This window comes from Polypterus senegalus, chromosome 12, assembly GCF_016835505.1.
Source record: "Polypterus senegalus isolate Bchr_013 chromosome 12, ASM1683550v1, whole genome shotgun sequence".
NCBI classification, from domain to species: domain Eukaryota; kingdom Metazoa; phylum Chordata; class Cladistia; order Polypteriformes; family Polypteridae; genus Polypterus; species Polypterus senegalus.
In genome coordinates this window covers 25,493,210-25,511,281 of record NC_053165.1, presented here as the reverse complement: position 1 = coordinate 25,511,281, position 18,072 = coordinate 25,493,210, and the positions used below count along the sequence as shown (strand labels likewise).

Genomic DNA, 18,072 nt, shown 5'->3' with positions numbered 1-18,072 from the left:
AAACTTCAGCATAACACTATTGACTACAAAGCAGAATTCAAGTTTATTTAATCCAGGCGGAAACAAATTTATCTAATTCTTAAATTCAGATGAATGCCCCCCGTATTCATTTACCATTAAAAGTGCAATGCCAAAGGTTATAAAAGCAATATATACAATATTCATCTGATTACACAGTAACCTAAATTGTACAACAAAGAGTCTGAGTACTTGTAAACATTCACAACCACAATAACAACGTCAAAAAGCAAGTACTGAACCAATTTCACAACAAGCTAGCCATCATTTCATTCACATTTTCTGCAATAGTTTAGACTAATATACTTATAAACAAAAACACTGTTTGCTCTATTTTTCAAAAGAGCATGTTGATTTGGAACAGCACAAAAAAAGTGGTTCCAAAAACGTTATGAAAGTTTATTATCCATCCATCATCCAACCCGCTAACTACAGGGTCACGGGGGTCTGCTGGAGCCAATAAGGAGGAAACAAACCCCGGGCAGGGTGCCAGCCCACCGCAGGGTGCGCACATCCAAGCACACACCAGGGAGAATTTAGACTCGCCAATGCAACTAACATGCATGTCTTTGGACTGTGGGGGAAAACCGGAGTAACCGGAGGAAACCCACACAGACATGGGGAGAACATGCAAACTCCACGCAGGGAGGACCCAGGAAGTGAACCCAGGTCCCCTAACTGCGAGGCAGCAGCGCTACCCACTGCGCCACCGTGCTGCCCGAAAGTTTATTATGATTAATTAAAAAAACTGTTTAAGTGCATGAGCGATTGTATTTTTTAGTCTAAAATCCTTGTATTCCTCAGGGATCACATTCCTGCAACTGAAAGAATATGTGATTAAGACTAAGAAAACATTTTTATTATAAAATGACCATATGTTTACTGTTATCTAAGCATCCAAAAATATTACAGTAGAATTTCTAGGCCACATAGCCAAATTCAAAAGCACAATTCAGCAATGCACATTCTGAGGATGCAGTAGGCAGATTAAGTGACTTCACAGTCACACTTCAATCTAGCAATGAACTGTATCCTGCAAAAAAAGTGATATTTCATTTGACATGGTCATTTTGTCTGGCTAAAATAAAATTACAGGACATTATGCTGGTGTATAGAGTCATACAACAAGCCTCAATACTCCATTTAAGTTCATGTGATTTTATCAACAAGTCATCAAGACCAGAAGAATAAAGATGGGAAGCCAATGAACAGCATTACTTAAATAGAGGAACAGAGCGAATTTCACACTCCTCTTTTCAAACACATCTATAAGAACATACAGGCACCTTGTCACACAGGCTCCTTTTGATGCATTTAGCTATGTGTCCAACCATATACAAGCAAAAAAACATCACACTCATAGGTCAGGTTATTGTCTGAAATATTCTTTTCAGATAAGGAAGGCATAGGTCAGAATTTTATTAACACAATTCTCAAAGATGCAATGTAGAAAGATATATTAATATGATTTTGCATTTGGACCTCTGGTTTAGCACACACTACTGGCCTTTTTGTAGGCACAGTCCCCAAATGTGCTACATTGATTTCTTATCATATACATCTCTCTACAATTCATGTTATAGTAGTAAAAGCTATGTTTGACAAAGTCTTCACACTTCAGGAGGGAGAAGCCAATGACAAAATTATCTAGTATTGACTACTAGACAAATGACAATGTTCCAAAACATCTCCTGATGATAAGAGAAAGGAAACTGCCCTTCCATTTTGATTGGAAGCAGTAACTTTTTATGCTATCTCCTCTTCCTTCCATTTTGGCGTCTGCGTGGCTGAAGTTTTTTTCCTCACTAGCCAAAAGTAGTTCTTTTCATAAATAACCTTTAGTCATGCTCAAATGCCATTTGGTTTTGCTCATTTTGAAGAACCTTAACTGTTTACTTAATGAGCTACAGAAAGAAAGTAAGATTTGCATAGTGCTGAATATGTGTTTTGATTGAATAGAGTGGATTGGATTTTGATCCTGAACTCAAAATTCCTAGTGAATAAGTGGTAAGCCCATATTTGTACTAGGAAGTCTGTTCAGTCCCATAAATCTAATCCAAGCAAAGTTTTATTTTTAAAGAAAAAACACCTTGAGAAATGTCACACTTTTAAAGTAAAATAAATTGCAACAGTGCTCCAACATTTTATTTCCTTCTCAAAATACTAAATACTGTATATGGTAAATAATCCAAGGAAAACATTTGCACAGAATGATACACAAATAAGTAAACAACTGCAGCAAACTGTACTATGTCTATTGCATGAATCAGTCTGAATCGTCAGGTAAAAGAAGCAGCAGTGTGTGTTTTCTTGGTAAATACTGCCGGCAACCAAGCAGCCTTCTGTTCTGAGCACATAACACACACTGCCTTAGAAAAGCAAACTGAATTATTAAGAATCTCAGTCATCCTACACAGTCGCTTTCTCAATCTTCCCTTATGGAAAATGGTAGAGGGCAATTCACACTCGCGGTAATAGCTTCAGGGACAATTTTTCTCTAAAGCTGGCAAAATTACGAAACAGCCAGTCATAATAACAAATGATGTTTGTGTACTTGCATGCAAGGTTATTGAGGAGCTAGTCATAACATCAATACCGTATGTGTTTGCGTGAGTGTAATTGTATATACAGTATAGTAGGGAGAGGGAAGGAGAGCACATATATATATATTTCATTTTAGGTATGTGCCTATCAGTGGTGGTATAGAATTACTTTCAGTGTTTACAGAAGACAATTTCATTGTTCTGTGCATACATGACAATGAACATGAACTAATTGTATTGTAAAAATATGTTAACTTGTAAACCTTTCTAAGGCCACTTGTTCAAATTCAGTCTTTTGTAGAGTAGTCAAGTGGTAGGACAAAACCAAAAATGAAATACTGTACAGTCTTCCACAGCACATATTCACTCAGCATATAAATAATCAAATGAGAAACAAATATTTTTCAGGCAAATAAAAAAAAAAGTATAATTTCTAAATTAGTACATGCTGAACTGAAAGCTGTATCACATAATACATTCATGCGTGCTATTGTAACAAACTCAGTTTATATTCCAAACTGACCCTTCAGAGCATGCATGTGGAGAGGACTGTTTACATATAAACTCAAGGTGGTTACAATTCTATAAAAGAAAAAAAAATGTGAGCACATAATTATTTAAAAAAAAAACAGAGAAAGTAACTCTCTTCATATCCATCTGTTCATTTTGTAACCTGCCTGATTCATTTCAGTGACAGGTCAAGCATAAGTCTATCCTGAAAGTAAGAGGAACAAGGCAGGTAGCCATCCCAGATTTGTTATTAAACAATCTCAAAACACATTAAGTAATATAACAGTGTCTGTGTCGAAAATCCAATGAACCTAAAACACATGAAATGCAACTATGACTATAACCTTTTCTAATTATACTTCGAAAATTACCTTCCATCCATCAGCCAACCCTACAGGGTCACGGGGGTCTGCTGGAGCCAATCCTAGCCAACACAGGGTGCTAGGCAGGAAACAAACACCGGGCCGGCCGCCAGCCCATCGCAGGGCACACACACACACACACACAGCCCAAGCACACACCAGGGACAATTGAGGATCGCCAATGCACCTAACCTGCATGTCTTTGGACTGTGGGAGGAAACAGGAGTGCCCAGAGGAAACCCAAGCAGACACGGGGAGAACATGCAAACTCATGCAGGGAGGACCTGGGAAGGGAACCCTGGTCTCCTAACTGCGAGGCAGCAGCGCTGCCCACTGCGCCACAGTGCCTCCCCATTTAAAGGCCTTAATTTTGTTAATTCATTGTCTGAACCACCTTGATCATTTTTACATACTGAATGCGAATTTAAAGAGTTGTAATTTACACTTCATCTTAATAATGTATTACACTTGATATCTTTCTTTATAAAAAGGTCAAAGTACACTATAACAGCAAATATGTATATATTATTCTATCACTGCTATGTATTTCTTTAAACCTAAAATCATTACGTCATTAACCACATCTGCCCCTTCTTAACAAGCCACCAGACTTGCATATTAAGTACTATCACATTCAAGTGTCACAGCACTGCAGAAGTAGCTACATCTAAATTAAAAATAAACCAATTTTAAGCCCACTGTCTATTGAAATAATCTGGACTTGGAGAAATATGTAGTGCAGGTATGTACTGACACACTCCTACAACTGTATAATATTTTATAAATCCCATGAGTTTTTCAAAAATCCTGTCAGTCAACCGAAAAGGCACATTTTCATATGTTCACCACAAAAACAACAGTGAGCTCAGAAGGGAAGAAAACATGAGAAAAAATGTCAGTATTTTAGAGATTATGAATGATTTAGAATATTCATGCTACCTTAAAAAAAAAAATAGTTTTTCAGATTTCATCCAGGAATTTGTCAGCACAGATCTTAAACATTCTGTTCAGGTTAACTTATGTTTCTTCCCATATACTAATGATATGGCATAGAAGGCTGCATATTTTCTATGTAATAATTTATATTTGGGGAAAAAAACTGACTGGGCAGAATTCTGAGTAGGCTAGACAACATTAACAGTGAAAATGTCTTAGCATTGCTTTCACTAAGAAACACACTTTAAAAACACTCCATACAAAATATTGCTTAGTTTTACCCAATATTTTCTTAAGCACCCATTTATTTTCTAAACTCTGTAACAGGGTTCAAAGAAGACAGAGACTATTTCAGCAACAAAAACAGGTTAGAATCATCTGCTTACGGCAACAGTGTCAAACTCAGACCCTAGAGGGCTGTAAGGGCTACAAGTTTTTTCCTACAACTGCTTAACTGATTACCAGTTTTTGCTACTAATAGCATGAATGTGTTTTGCCTTTATTTTTGTTGACTTGCTGTTTTCCGACACAGCCTCCATAATTGTTGCTTCTTTCCTTAATCGGCTGTCAAACTATCACTATTTTTAGCCCTACTTTCTTGCTGATAATAAAGCACAATATTTAACTCTGTGACCTCTTAACACTCTCATTCTGACACATCACACATTTCCAAAACTGTTGATTTTCTTTTTTCTGAGAGAACAACCAAAGTAGTTTGAGGTCAAGAGAAGATCTATATTTCTCAAATCTTCACTTTTTCTTTTAGAAAAGAAACAATTGTTTCTGACTCTTTAAACGCAGGCCACTTAAAATTACAGCAGACTAAGCATGTTCCATTGGCAGCTGACAGAAATGTCCACAAACAGAACTGTTCAAAACGACTTGTTTCTCAAACAATTTTTAGAAGCTTTTCTGACCATGAAATCTTATGAACCCATGCAATTACAATGCATTTTAATCAGCAGCGTTTAATCAATGAGCACTCGGTTTGAATGAAAGCGATCATGGATGGGGGGGCAGTCATCACATATCAAAAACGCTCGCTACAGCTTTTAATGAAAACCCAGACCTACATTGAAAAGAACACTGCACACATTATTCCAAGCATATGATGAGATATTCGGCTCCCATGCGAAAAAGCAACTCACCTCACAGCTGAACTCCATCTCGGCGTCCATCGTCACTATCCTCACACCGAATGTTTTGGGCTGCTTTCGTTTTAAGGAGCTCAATCTCATCCTTGAAGCAATGGCACTGGCCATAGCTGGCACACCGTTGAGGAGACACTGACCAAAATATGCCCTTATTAACACGTGGCGTCCACTGGAACCCGCGCTCAGGGAGCCAGGTCCCCTTGGCTATAGGGGGTCGCGGCTTAGATACAAAGTGGGCAAGTCGCGGCACGGGTTCTCTCGCTTAGCCAATGCAAACCTACGCGTTTTTTAAAATACAGCATAAAGGTATCTTGAGAAAGCGCCATCGCTGCTTAACCGTGTCTCTTCTCTGCCACTAACACACTTGAAACATGGTAACCCCTACCCGCCAAACCCAACGCTCCCACTAAGCGAACTTTAGTGCAGCCAGTATCACTCTGTAAACACAGAGCAGACCCTCCAGCGCAGGCCCCGGCTCCGCCCCTTTGCCACTCATTGGCCAGGTCTGACCTCATTGTCATGTGACGTAGGCTCCTCCTATTTACTGTTGTGATTTTTATTCTCTTTATTCTATAACATGCTTTGAGCTGAATCTGAGTTCAGAGGATCATATTGGAAAAGCGGGTGTTTTAAAACATGTTAAAGGCTGGTATTTCAAAGTGAATTAAATAAATGCGATGAAAACTCTTCTGTGCTTACACTGTTTTAATTTTTAATTTCATTCTTAAATCGTTCTCAAATATTGTTTTGTCAAATTTGTGAGCACACTTAATCCAGTTTTATTGCTGCGTGGAGCTGCTATGCATTCTGGTCGCCATCGTCGGACGCACACACTTACTAGTATTCTAGCCAACATTTTAACATTACAAAATAACGGCTTATTTTTTAGTACATTGCACGATAACCTGAATGCTAAAAAAATCCTCCTGTAGTTCACTAAAGGATAATTTCCGTAGTTGCGTCGCAGCTCCTTCCACAAGGGTTGAACACCGGGTACGTCGTTTTATCACGTTCTACGAGCACTTTACAGCACATCCCTTTTCAATAGTCTCTGTCTATGTGAACTTTACTCTTTTTGTGTTGATTGTGTGTTTATTGTGTGACATTTTGAAGGTTTTAATGTCCGGCCTCTCTCAAACACCATTTTCTCCTGAAATATTCCAAGTCTCCAACTGCAGACGATACAATTTAAAGCCTCAAAACACTGGACTGGGTGGTCTATTGTTATTCCCTTTAACGAAAACGAAATATGTCGTAGAACTATACAAAAACTAGAAAATAAAACTAGGTGGTGTAATTTCAATTGTCATCACACTAGTCATTGCGCATATAGTTACCGGTATATTTGTTAAACATTCGCAATCGCAATGTTAATGAAGAGACGAGCATTAATTCGTGCACATGTTCAACTGCTTCGTGCTGCTGGCGTTGAAGTCTATGAATGTCATTGGTCACATGAGTCAGCGTTCCCTCCATGAACTGAGAGCGAATACCAAAGCCTCATCACTTGTCCATGACATACTCTGTGAATTTCATTGGCCACAATTGGCCATCGGTCAAACATTGATTATCAGTGAAACATGACATGTTACTTTGAAAGGTACAGCTAAATAGGTTTGAGAGCCATGGAGGATTTGTCAAACTCGAATAGCCGTACCCACACTTCAGATTCAGTCTCAGTATTTAGACTGGAAAAACTAGTTTACTTTATACTCCAAAGAAGGTGTGAATTTTAGCAATTTCAGCCTTATTTTGCACAGGTGTTGCCTACTTGTTGGCAGTATAATCACAATTACACCTTAATGCCAATGTCATCATTTGATCCAACGTTACTTGCATATATTATTGAGTTTTAATCAGGTTACTAGTACTGATGTTTCAACATCTGTGGTCCAGTGAAACAGTACAAGTTCCCGTCACACTATTGTGATGAATTTCTTTATATTAAATGCTCCATGGTCAGACTTCAATAATCTTTATTTAGAATGCCACAGTATTGTAAAGGTTTAACAAGGGATTGTAATGTCACCAGGCTGTACCTGGTAGATCACCAGCACTGTTAGTTCTGAAGTATGTAATCCCAGTTAGGGTTTATGTTAACATGAGAAATGTACCAAATCTGTTCTGTATTGAAATAAACTCTGGTGATTGACCTTTGTACAGCAAACTTTCATTATTAAACATTGCCTTGCTTAATATATGGCTCATCAGTGGTGTAAAGCATTATAACTATCTGACTCATTGCTGACTGCAATCTAGATATGTCACACAAAAACGTAAAAAATAAAAATTTAAGGAGTTTACATCTCTAAATGAGGCTACTCCTTCTAAATGTTTACTTTGCTGCAGTGTGGAGGTCTGGCTGGGATTCTTGGATCAGAACTGAACCGCAAACAAACAGCGATTGAATGGTTTGACATTTGACTGTAAAACGGATAGCAAAATTCGCTCCTATCCTATTCATTATTCCATATTGCTGTGGTGATGGTAACATCTACATTTATATTTCTACGTGTAATTGTACACAAATTGTGTTACTTTATTCATGACTTTCTTCTTTTTCCTACTTGTTTCATAATCTAATTCAGACATTTGGCTTGAGATATTTATGTATAATTTGGTGTTTAATGATTTAAAAATAATAAGATATATTCTTGAGTATGGGTGCCAGATTTACTGTGAGCTTGTTAAGGCAATGTCACATTAGAGACCTTTTTCCATGATTTTCAGTCATAATCCGTCATTTACATAATCATAGCAATACCCAGTGATTCACTCCAACTAGTCCATGACTCGCCCCAACAAAATCAATAATGTACTGGGGTGTACTGAATTTTTTTTTTTACCCAACCAATTTCACAATCAAGTCTTACTTTAATTTATCTAACTGTTTACTGCGCTGTCCTTTTTTATTTAGTTTTTCTAAGAAAGTCTCAAGTGATCTTTTCCTTTAAAGTTTTTGCCTAAATAGTTCCAATTTGTTTTCCCTTGTTATTTGTCTTGTTTCTGCACCAGTTCTTGAATTGTATTTGATACCTAAAGTGTAATCTTCATTTCTGCTTAATCATTTCTAACCTATTAGTTGTTTTGGGTGGAGTTCAGAGTGGGTAATTCGTATGGGAAGCCCTTGAGGTGATTTATGATAGCTTGTGCTTACTACACTATGGCCTACAATCAGCTTCACAGCTGTCTTTTATTATTCTGCACAGTCCTCAACACTCCTAATTCAGCTGCTTATCTATCACAAGGCATTGTGTCAAATGCTTTCTGAAAGTCCAGGTAACTAATGATGTATGCTCGTCTCACTACTGTATCCATTATCTACACTAAGAATTCAATCAGTGTTGTCTGATAGATGGTATTGTCAATTGCATATTTATCCATTATTGGTCTCACTCTCTAGTCCTGTACCTTGAAGTATCACTCTATAAGTAGCTGAACCTTTGCTTTTACATTTCTACTGATTTGCAATCTGAGCTCACATTTTTCCATTACAAACTTGTTGGAAGCACTGAGCGACTGCAATGCAACAGACATCCCTAGATGGGATACCAGTATATTGTTTGGTACTCACAGATTCCAACTGAGCCAGTTAACCTGGCACTTGAATTTTTGGCATTTAGGAAGAGAACATAGTCATAAAGGAATCACCATGCAGACATGGAGAGATTGTGTGGACACTGCTCAGGCAGTAAGTGATCAGGACTTGAACCAAAGTACTATCCACTGTATCTTTATGGTTCCCATTTTGAGAACAAGTGTTTTTGTTAATATCAGCATGCAAAAAACTGTAATTTTCTTGAAGAATAATTAAAATCTAATTATGTTTCCTTCTGCAGTGTATCAGAAAGGGTAGATATAAGCAAACTTCAACAAGCTCAACAACAGTCCATCCGTCCATTTCATGACTTTGTTTAACCCATCACTGGGTTATATTGACTCTTCTTCAGTTAGCAAAAAGAAGCAACAAAGTCTGAATAGGTTACCTTGGGTCAGATCCCATGATAACGCGATAATAAGTATAACAACTAGAGAGCGGGACCGCGCTTTGCTGTTTTTTTTACTACACAATCCTGTGGCGACCCACCCAAAAACACATCTCATCTCCGATCCTAAAGGGCCACAATGACTACGGGTTTTCATTCAAACCGTTTTCTTAATTGGTGATCAGTTTTTGCAGCTAATTAACTTAGTTTAATTGTTCCAATCCAATTCCTTAATGGGCAGTTATATATTGCTGATAAAGCACTAATTGCTCAAGTTACATTCATATTAGTTGTCTCGCTTATTAAGATTTTGAACCCTTGATTTTTATATTAGTCTTGCATTCATTGTTTTAATTGTTCGTTACTAGCAATAAGATGCAACTGAAAAAGGAACCGGCAGTTTTGCGTCTAGCTTGTTTTCATTTACATCTGTGTGTATTCATGATGCATTATTTGGTTTAATAAAGTACTCGGAAGGAAAGTAGAGAGAATGTGAAGAACGGAAAATCATCCTTCCATATTAGGCTTCAGATCATTTAGATGATATCCTTAGAAAGAAAAAAAAGTCACCGATTTCAGAGTGACCTGATATTGCAGAGTTAAAACACTAACATGTCATGCAATTAAATAAGACTTGTTATTGGCAAGGACTGCTTTCTCATTACGCAACTTGGTTGGAACAAAACCCGCAGCCACTGCAGAAGCGACGTCGATCACCCTTTTATTAGTATAATAGGTGAAAGAAAAAAAAAACAAAAATTCAAACACAAAGCGCACCCTAGAACGTTTTAGGACGGTAAGGTACGGAGATCATGATGCACTGCAGTTTGCGATTTAAAGCCTTTTAGTCAGTTCGGCACGGCGGCGTGTATTTGGGCAGCCAGATGTTTGAATAAGTTAATATCTATCTGTCCGCGTGGGCTATTTCGAGGGTTCCCTGTGGCTAGTTCTGTCATGCGGCCCTCCAGCGCCACGCACAGCTCATTCTTCGCAGAACATCTACGGCCGCTTTACGCTCCATCGGCAGCGTCAGACTTTGAAAACGACCCCTAAGAAAGGGCGGGCGGCTTGCATGACGTCACTGGATAAACAAGGGAAGATGGCTACGCAGGGGGTTGGAGAGGGGACTGCTCCATCGAGGGATGGCAAGAAGCTGACGGAACTGCCGGCCGAGCTCTTGGAGTTCATTCTCTGTTTTCCTGTCCTGGGGCACGCTGATATAGCCAACGCTTCGTGCACGTGCCGGCGGCTTCGCGATGTGTGTCACGGCAGAGGAAAGGTATGGGAGCACCAGTTCAGACACAGGTGAGAAAGGAGTCGCGTCGCTCATTGCTCGTCGCAGGGGGTGACAGCTGAGCAATTTAGTGGAATTATTAGGAACGGGATGTGCAGGGATAGTTTGACACCGAGTGAGTTTGAATAGGCAGGAACTACGGGGCGTAGTGGCTGCTGGAGGAGGCGAAGAGACAAATGGACTAAGTAGAGGTGACATGGAGAAAGAGCTGGAGTGGGCAGAGACGTTGGAGGCTGGTGTGAACGGGAGTGAGCAGAATTAGGGTGCACACTGGAGTTTAGGGATGGTGTAAGCGGCACAGTCAGGAATGTTATGAACTGGAGTGAGAAGACGTGTGGGGAGATGAAGTAAACTGGAGTGAGTTTGAGTATAGTGCAAGCTGGGGTGATCGGATATGTTGTGGGATGGTAAGTATCTAAACTAAGTAGAGGCATGCTGTGATCTGAAGTGAGCAGACGTGCGGGGAGACGGCGTGACCTGGAGTGCACAGATTTAGGGTACAATCTGGAGTGACTAAAAGATGCTTAAGGGTTATAAGAACTGGTGTGTGATCTGATTAACCAATGAAAGCAAAGCAATGCTGAGAACTGGAGTGAGTAGAAGCGTGTGGGGAGATGGCGTGACCTGGAGTGTGCAGAATTAAGGTACAATCTGGGAGTGGCTGAATTTGTTTAAGGGTGATGTGATTAACCAAAGAAAGCTGAGCAATGCAGAAAACTGGAATGAACAGACATGTGGGGAGATGGATTGGTGTGTGCTAGACTGTTAGGAAATTAACCAAAGTAAGTAGAGAAATACTGTAGAGAAGTGTAAGCAGAACCATATGGTTAGATGGCATGACCTGCAGTGAGCAGACACATGTGGGGAGATTATGTGTACTGGAGTGACTGAATATTTTTAAGTGTGGTGTAAGTTGGAGTGCCTGAAATTTAATTATAGCAAGTAGAGAAATGCTGAAAACTGGAGTGAGCATAGATGTGAACAGAAACTGTTAATTCCAGTGAGCAGAGTTAAGATGCAAACTGAAGTGAATAAAAATGTTGAAGTATTGTGCAATTTGGAATAATAGAGGATAAAACAGAATGAGACTTAAGGGTCTTTGTTGGAGTGAGCAGAGATGGGTTGTAACAATAGCAAACACAATGAGCAGAGATATGATAGACTTGTATGAAATGGAGTGAGCAGAGTAAAAGCTGAGAAGGTAGCAATTGGAAATACTGCATGTGTTTGCAGTGCTGTTGGCTGAAGTGAGAAGTGGATTTGTTATATTCAAATGGAGTTATGGATGAAATTGGCTACAATTAAGTAATAATGATAGTACATTTTAGTAGAGATGGGCAGAGTCTGTGGATTGGAGTAAAATATGTGGTTGTTCCATCATTTTTTGAATGTCATTGAGAGAATAAATGTATAAAGCAATTAGTCAACAAGTCTGCCTCCTTTTAAAATAATGTTGAATAAATAAATAACATTTATTTCTATAGCACATTTTCATACAAATAATGCAGCTCAAAGTGCTTTACATGATGAAGAAAGAGAAAAAAGACAAAATAAATAAGAACTAAAATAAGGGAACACTAATTAACATAGAATAAAAGTGAGGTCCGATGGCTAGGGAGGACAGAAAAAACAAAAAAAAACAAAACTCCAGACAGCTGAAGAAAAAAATAAAATCTGCAGGGGTACCAGGCCACAAGACCACCCAGCCCCCCTCAAGGCCTAAAATAAATGACCTCAATCAGCCCTCATGGTGTTCCGGGTTCTCATGGAAGAACTTGATGATGACGGGTCATGTGGACTTCTGGCCTTTATTCCATCAATGTAAGGACATCACAGTGCTTTGATCAGGTGGTCCCCAGAAAACTGGAAAAAGAACAGAAAAGAAAGTAAAGAGCTGTGATTAGGTGATTTAAAATGAGTAAATAATGTATAAGATGGGGTGATATGAGGTACACATTTTTGGATGCTGGACTTATGTATGATAAATTAACCTAAGATGGAATATACAGATTTTAAATCTGTGCAAATTTTTTTTTTCTTTTAATGTACTACAATATGTTAACTGTGTTCCTGTTGTAGTTCATGAGAAAACACAACTAAAATATTCATTTCTGATTGTAGCAATCTGTCTCACAATCAGCATACTGGGTTCAATGCCCATGCCAGCATGCTGATTGTGTGGTGTTTGCACGTTCATCCCATTTCTGCTTGGGTTTTTTCCTTCTTGTTGCTTCAGCTGTGCCCCATATCCTACAGATGTGTGTGAGTAACAGTTTATAATTAGTTCTGAGTGTGTATCAGTGGGCCCCACATGTACTCCAACCTCATGAATTGCTTGTTCCTGCCATGCATCTGATGCTGGTGGAGTGGTTTTGAAAACTTCATAGATGTGAATTAGGTTAACCTAGCCTTTCTGTTGTTGTGAAGAAGGGACACTTTTTCAGTTTAATAATTACAATGCACTCTAAAATACTTTGGTCAATTGTTTATTAAGCCAAGTAGTATGTTACAGCAGTAGTTGCAAATACTGTAGTATGTCTGGTAAGAACATACTATAAAAAGTAAATTCACACTGATTTTTTTTTTCTTCTTTTTCCATGGCTTATGTAACATGCACACTTGCAGATAAATCCAAGAACTTCACACATTTGTTTGACTGTTTTCATTTTTGTGTTAGGTGGCCAAGGTTACTACGGTACTACAGCCAACTGGAAGGCTGTGATTGGCTGAAAGAATACCAGAAACGCCACACTGTGGGATTGCAAATCAGGCGCACCGTGGAGTCATTTTCAAAGCGTTTCTTTGCAGAAGTCGTAAGTGTTTATATGTATTATTTGTGTGTGTGTGTTTATTCTATTTCTACAAATACAAAAGCAACTTAAGAGTTGGGATCTCATCTGACCTTGTTTAATAGCAGCGACAACAACAACATTTATTTGTATAGCATGTTTTCATACAAATGATGTAGCTCAAAGTGCTTTACAAGATAAAGAAAGAAAAAAAATTAACATTAGGCAATAATTGACAAAGAATAAAATAAGGTCCGATGGCCAGGGAGGACACAGAAAACAAAAACAAAAAAACTCCAGAGGGCTGGAGAAAACAACAAAATCTGCAGGGGTTCCGAGGCCACGAGACTGCCCAGCCCTCACTGGGCATTCTACCTAATATCAATGATCAGACCAGATCGCCACCACATAAAACCAGAAAGAGAACAGCAGAGAAAGTAGGGGTTAGTACAGATTTTGGAGCCATGAAAAAAATGATAATTAAATGCATATACAGAATATCAGAGTTATAAAATGAAGCTATGGGAAAGCCATGTTAAATTAATGGGTTTTTAGCAGTTTTTTTAAAGTGCTCCACTGTATTAGCCTGTCAAATTTCTATCGGTAAACTATTCCAGATTTTAGGTGCATACACAGCAGAAGGCTGCCTTACCACTTCTTTTAAGTTTAGTTCTTGGAATTTATACGCAGACACTCATTTGATGGTTTAAGGTTGCGATTTGGATTGTAAGGTGAGAGGCATTCCGAAATATAAGATGGAGTGAGATTATTTAAGGCTTTGTAAACCATAAGTATTATTTTAAAGTCAATTCTAAATGACACGGGTGACCAGTGTAGTGACATCAAAACTGGAGAGATGTGCTCGGATTTTCTGTTCCTAGTTAAGATTCTGGCAGCTGCATTCTGCACTAGTTGCAATCGATTGACGCTAGTAAATGTTTTTAAAAGAAAGATCAAATAAAATAAGGAGCACTGAATTTCAGTGCAGGAAATAAATTAAAGCGTTTCTGTAGGCTATTGTGGCCCTGACATATGCTGGTCAAACTGATTTCCAGCTGTATTTGTTCTCTTACCTGGTTGAGAACGGAAGAGGCTGGGCTTCTAAAGCACACTGGCAGCGAGGGCCCTCGTCTGCTCAGTTACCTTCTGCTATGAGTTGGAAGAAGAAAGAGAGGTTAGTGCTTGTGTCTCTCCCTGTTGTACCTGCTGTGAAGAGCCTCCTGCATACTCTCCAATAAAACACATGCTTAAAATAATTTTTTTTTTTTTTAAATGTTAATCCTCATCAATGTAAACTTGTTTATGGTACCATACCTTTTTTATTTTTTTAAGCCTTATTTCATATTGTTAGGTCTTGTATAATACAACACTGATGTTTAGATCAAGTGAATTTGTAATGTCATTACAAAGCAGGTGGAGGTCTTCTTTTAGTACGTTTGCTACATGAAAGCGATTATAAATGTTTCTTAGATAACATTGTGCAGACCTGAGGATATATCCATTATGCAGATCTGAGCCAAATGGTGATGTGCACCGTTATTAATATGCAGATTCTGGATTGGAAGATTTATGAGCACAGTCATTATTGTGCAAATAGCATGGGAGTCATTAAGCATAGAATGAAACTAATTAGCCAAGATACTCTAAAAAGCATTTGTTTTCTTCCTGGCAGTTAAACAGAATGTGCTTAGAAAAAAATGGGAGTTTGATCTTGTTCTTTTTTTTTTTCTAGTATAAAAATAACAAAGAATATGTAATTATAATGTCCTCTTTTTCCCATTTAAAGTTGCAGTTGAATTTAACTTCTTCTTATTCCAGAGTACTTGTGTACTCATAAATACAAATACATGCCAAGAGAACTTTTTAAAAATCTACAATAGTTTTTTTGCTATTTTTATTGTACTTGATTTTCTTCCTACAGTATGATTGAAAACTGCCGTAAGGTTTTCCATGGAAAGCTACATAGTAGAATCATTCAAAATGTATTTTAGATTCATTATGTTCTTAACCATGCAAAAACGGGACAAGTCTGTCCTTTTTCTCTTAAGTTGAATATGAGGCCACTCAGTGTAATTAAATATCTAAATAATTCATTCCTGTACATACATTTTAAAAAAGAAATTAAGAAATTGGATGATGCCTGCTCGGAAAAAGCCAAGTAAAAGATATGTCAACGTCAACTGATTATTGACTGGGTTGCAACACAGTTATATTATATCGAGAGTTCTCTTCACTGGATCCTTCTTTTCTATTTTCCAGATTTGTTGTTTTAATTAATACCTTAACAATAATTAATGTTTTGGGTATTTCTAAAGAGGTTTTTTTTTTTCTTTTTAAATTGAAAGAGTTACTTAGGCTTTTAATTCTTGGAGCAGCATCTATTGTGAATGTGCCTGGGTTTTCATCATAAATGTCTCTGGTAGTTAATGTCATGACCTGTGTGGTTAATTGACCTTGTGTTTTGTAATACAGCCTTGTATTGGCCAAGTACTGGGTGACAGTTTTACTGAAATAGAGTCTCTTGGAGCACCTGGACACTTCTGTGAAGATGAGCTCATTTCCATTTTGAATTCTGATAAAAGGTAAGTGGAGCATTGATCTTTGCAGCTTTATTTTAAAATATCTTTTTAATAATTCTGTTAAAAATGTGTTTGAGAGGTTACATTGGTGTTTGAGTTGTTTTTGCTGAACACGTGTGTTATTGTAACTACAGTGATAAAGTCAAATACGGCTGTGATGGAGCTTTCTTGTGTTTAAGATTTCACCTTCCTGGTCTTTCATGTACTTAAATTTGAACATCTCGCCTCCTTTATCTGTGCTAACTACAGTTAATTCCATCTGTTTATCCTTTTCATCAGGCATGAGACAACATTTCGTTTAATCAAATTTCGCTATATAGAAAATACTACCTGGATGAAGTGTGACCCTGTATCATATACCACATGACTGACATGAAGACACCTTTAGTCAAAATGAGGAATTAAAATTCTGATTGAAAAGCTAGATTTAAAGTTAACATGACATACAGTGGAACCTCTAGATACGAGTTTAATTCGTTCCAGCACTGAGCTTGTATAGCGAATTTCTTGTATCTAGAACAAAACTTCCCCATTGAAAATAGTGGAAATCCAATTAATCCGTTCCGCACCCCCAAAAATATCAACATAAAAATAAATTTTCCTAACAAATAACACTGATAAGTGTGGATACACTTTGTCCGCTGAGCGTCATGTGATCATAAGTGAGCTGATGGTTCTTCTCTCTCGTGCGCGTCTCCCTCTCCTTATCTCTCTTGCTCGCTCGTGCCCCCCCTCTCTCTCCTTATCTCTCTTGCTCGCTCGCGCGCTCTCTCTCTCTCTCTCCTCTTGAGGGTAGAGAAAAGCCAAGCAAAATGACACCTTTTATTGGCTAACTAAAAAGATTACAATATGCAAGCTTTCGAGGCAACTCAGGCCCCTTCTTCAGGCAAGATGTAATCAAAGCTTGCATATTGTAATCTTTAGTTAGCCAATAAAAGGTGTCATTTTGCTTGGCTTTTCTCTACATTCATAATGGCTAACACGGTACAACACCCTAGTACTCCTCTTGAGGGCAATCGTCTCCTATTCTCCGTCTGCATGTCCGCAATATTTTTGGATACGCTTATACGGTGAACTGCTACAGCGAAACAATGAAATCACAAGCGCACAAACGCGTAGATCCTCACGCTACGGGAGAACAAGGAACACTGAGTGAGTTGACAGGCTGGCAGCGTCAGTTTGGGTGAATCCTCGAGTCAAGGCGGATTGGGAAACGCGTCACGCATAACCACAGCCTGGCTCGTTACGCGAGCCAATGCTCGTATTTAGATCTGAATTTTTCGCTCATACTTTCCTCTTATCTTGAATTTCTCGTATACAGAGGTGATCGTATCTAGAGGTTCCACTGCACTGACTTAACTTTGGAGAGTTGTCATCCATATAATAATGTAAAGGTGAAAGATTTCCATGCATACTATGGACCTCGCTGTATATGAAAGTGGGTTGGGACCATGCATTAAGTGCTTTGCACACAAATATAATTTAGTGAATCGCATCCTTGGACAAGTACAGCTAATCAGAACATTGCTTTATAGATTGTGGAACGAGCCTCGGACACAGACCGGAAGACATGGTAAATTCACCACCACACTTTTATTTACAACTATATTTACTGTACAAATATTAAGTGCCACACAACCCACAGACTCCCCCAAAGTCCAGGCCAACACCACACTATGCCTCTTCTTCAGGCCACCTCCTTCTCTCTCCTCCAGACCTTGTCCTCCTCCACCTGACTCTAGTCCTGAATGAAGAGAGGCGGCCCCTTTTATAATCGCCCAGATGTGCTCCAGGTGTTTCCCGGCAATCTTCCACCGATCTTCCCCAGTGTGGTGGAAGTGCCGGCTGCATCCCCGGAAGCACTCCGGCTGTCCCTGCTGTTCTTCTTCCCAGCACTTCTG

General features: G+C 38.6%; 2 protein-coding genes across 5 annotated transcripts in view; one reads left to right on the top strand and one right to left on the bottom strand.

Moving 5' to 3' along the window:
* Positions 1 to 5,998, bottom strand: part of nf2a (neurofibromin 2a (merlin)) — a 106,806-nt gene extending 100,808 nt beyond the window's left edge. For both annotated transcript variants that reach the window (XM_039770747.1, XM_039770746.1), the window contains exon 1: positions 5,518 to 5,998. In XM_039770747.1, coding sequence (XP_039626681.1) covers positions 5,518 to 5,631 — 114 coding nt within the window. In that variant the 5' untranslated portion in view covers positions 5,632 to 5,998. The remainder of the gene's footprint in view (positions 1 to 5,517) is intronic.
* A 4,274-nt stretch (positions 5,999 to 10,272) lies between these two features.
* Positions 10,273 to 18,072, top strand: part of fbxo21 (F-box protein 21) — a 42,931-nt gene continuing 35,131 nt past the window's right edge. For 2 of the 3 annotated variants that reach the window (XM_039770939.1, XM_039770938.1), the window contains exons 1-3: positions 10,274 to 10,814; positions 13,481 to 13,616; positions 16,065 to 16,174. In XM_039770939.1, coding sequence (XP_039626873.1) covers positions 10,582 to 10,814; positions 13,481 to 13,616; positions 16,065 to 16,174 — 479 coding nt within the window. In that variant the 5' untranslated portion in view covers positions 10,274 to 10,581. Of the gene's footprint in view, positions 10,815 to 13,480; positions 13,617 to 16,064; positions 16,175 to 18,072 lie in introns of all 3 variants that reach the window. The other variant, XM_039770940.1, reaches the window with a different exon arrangement.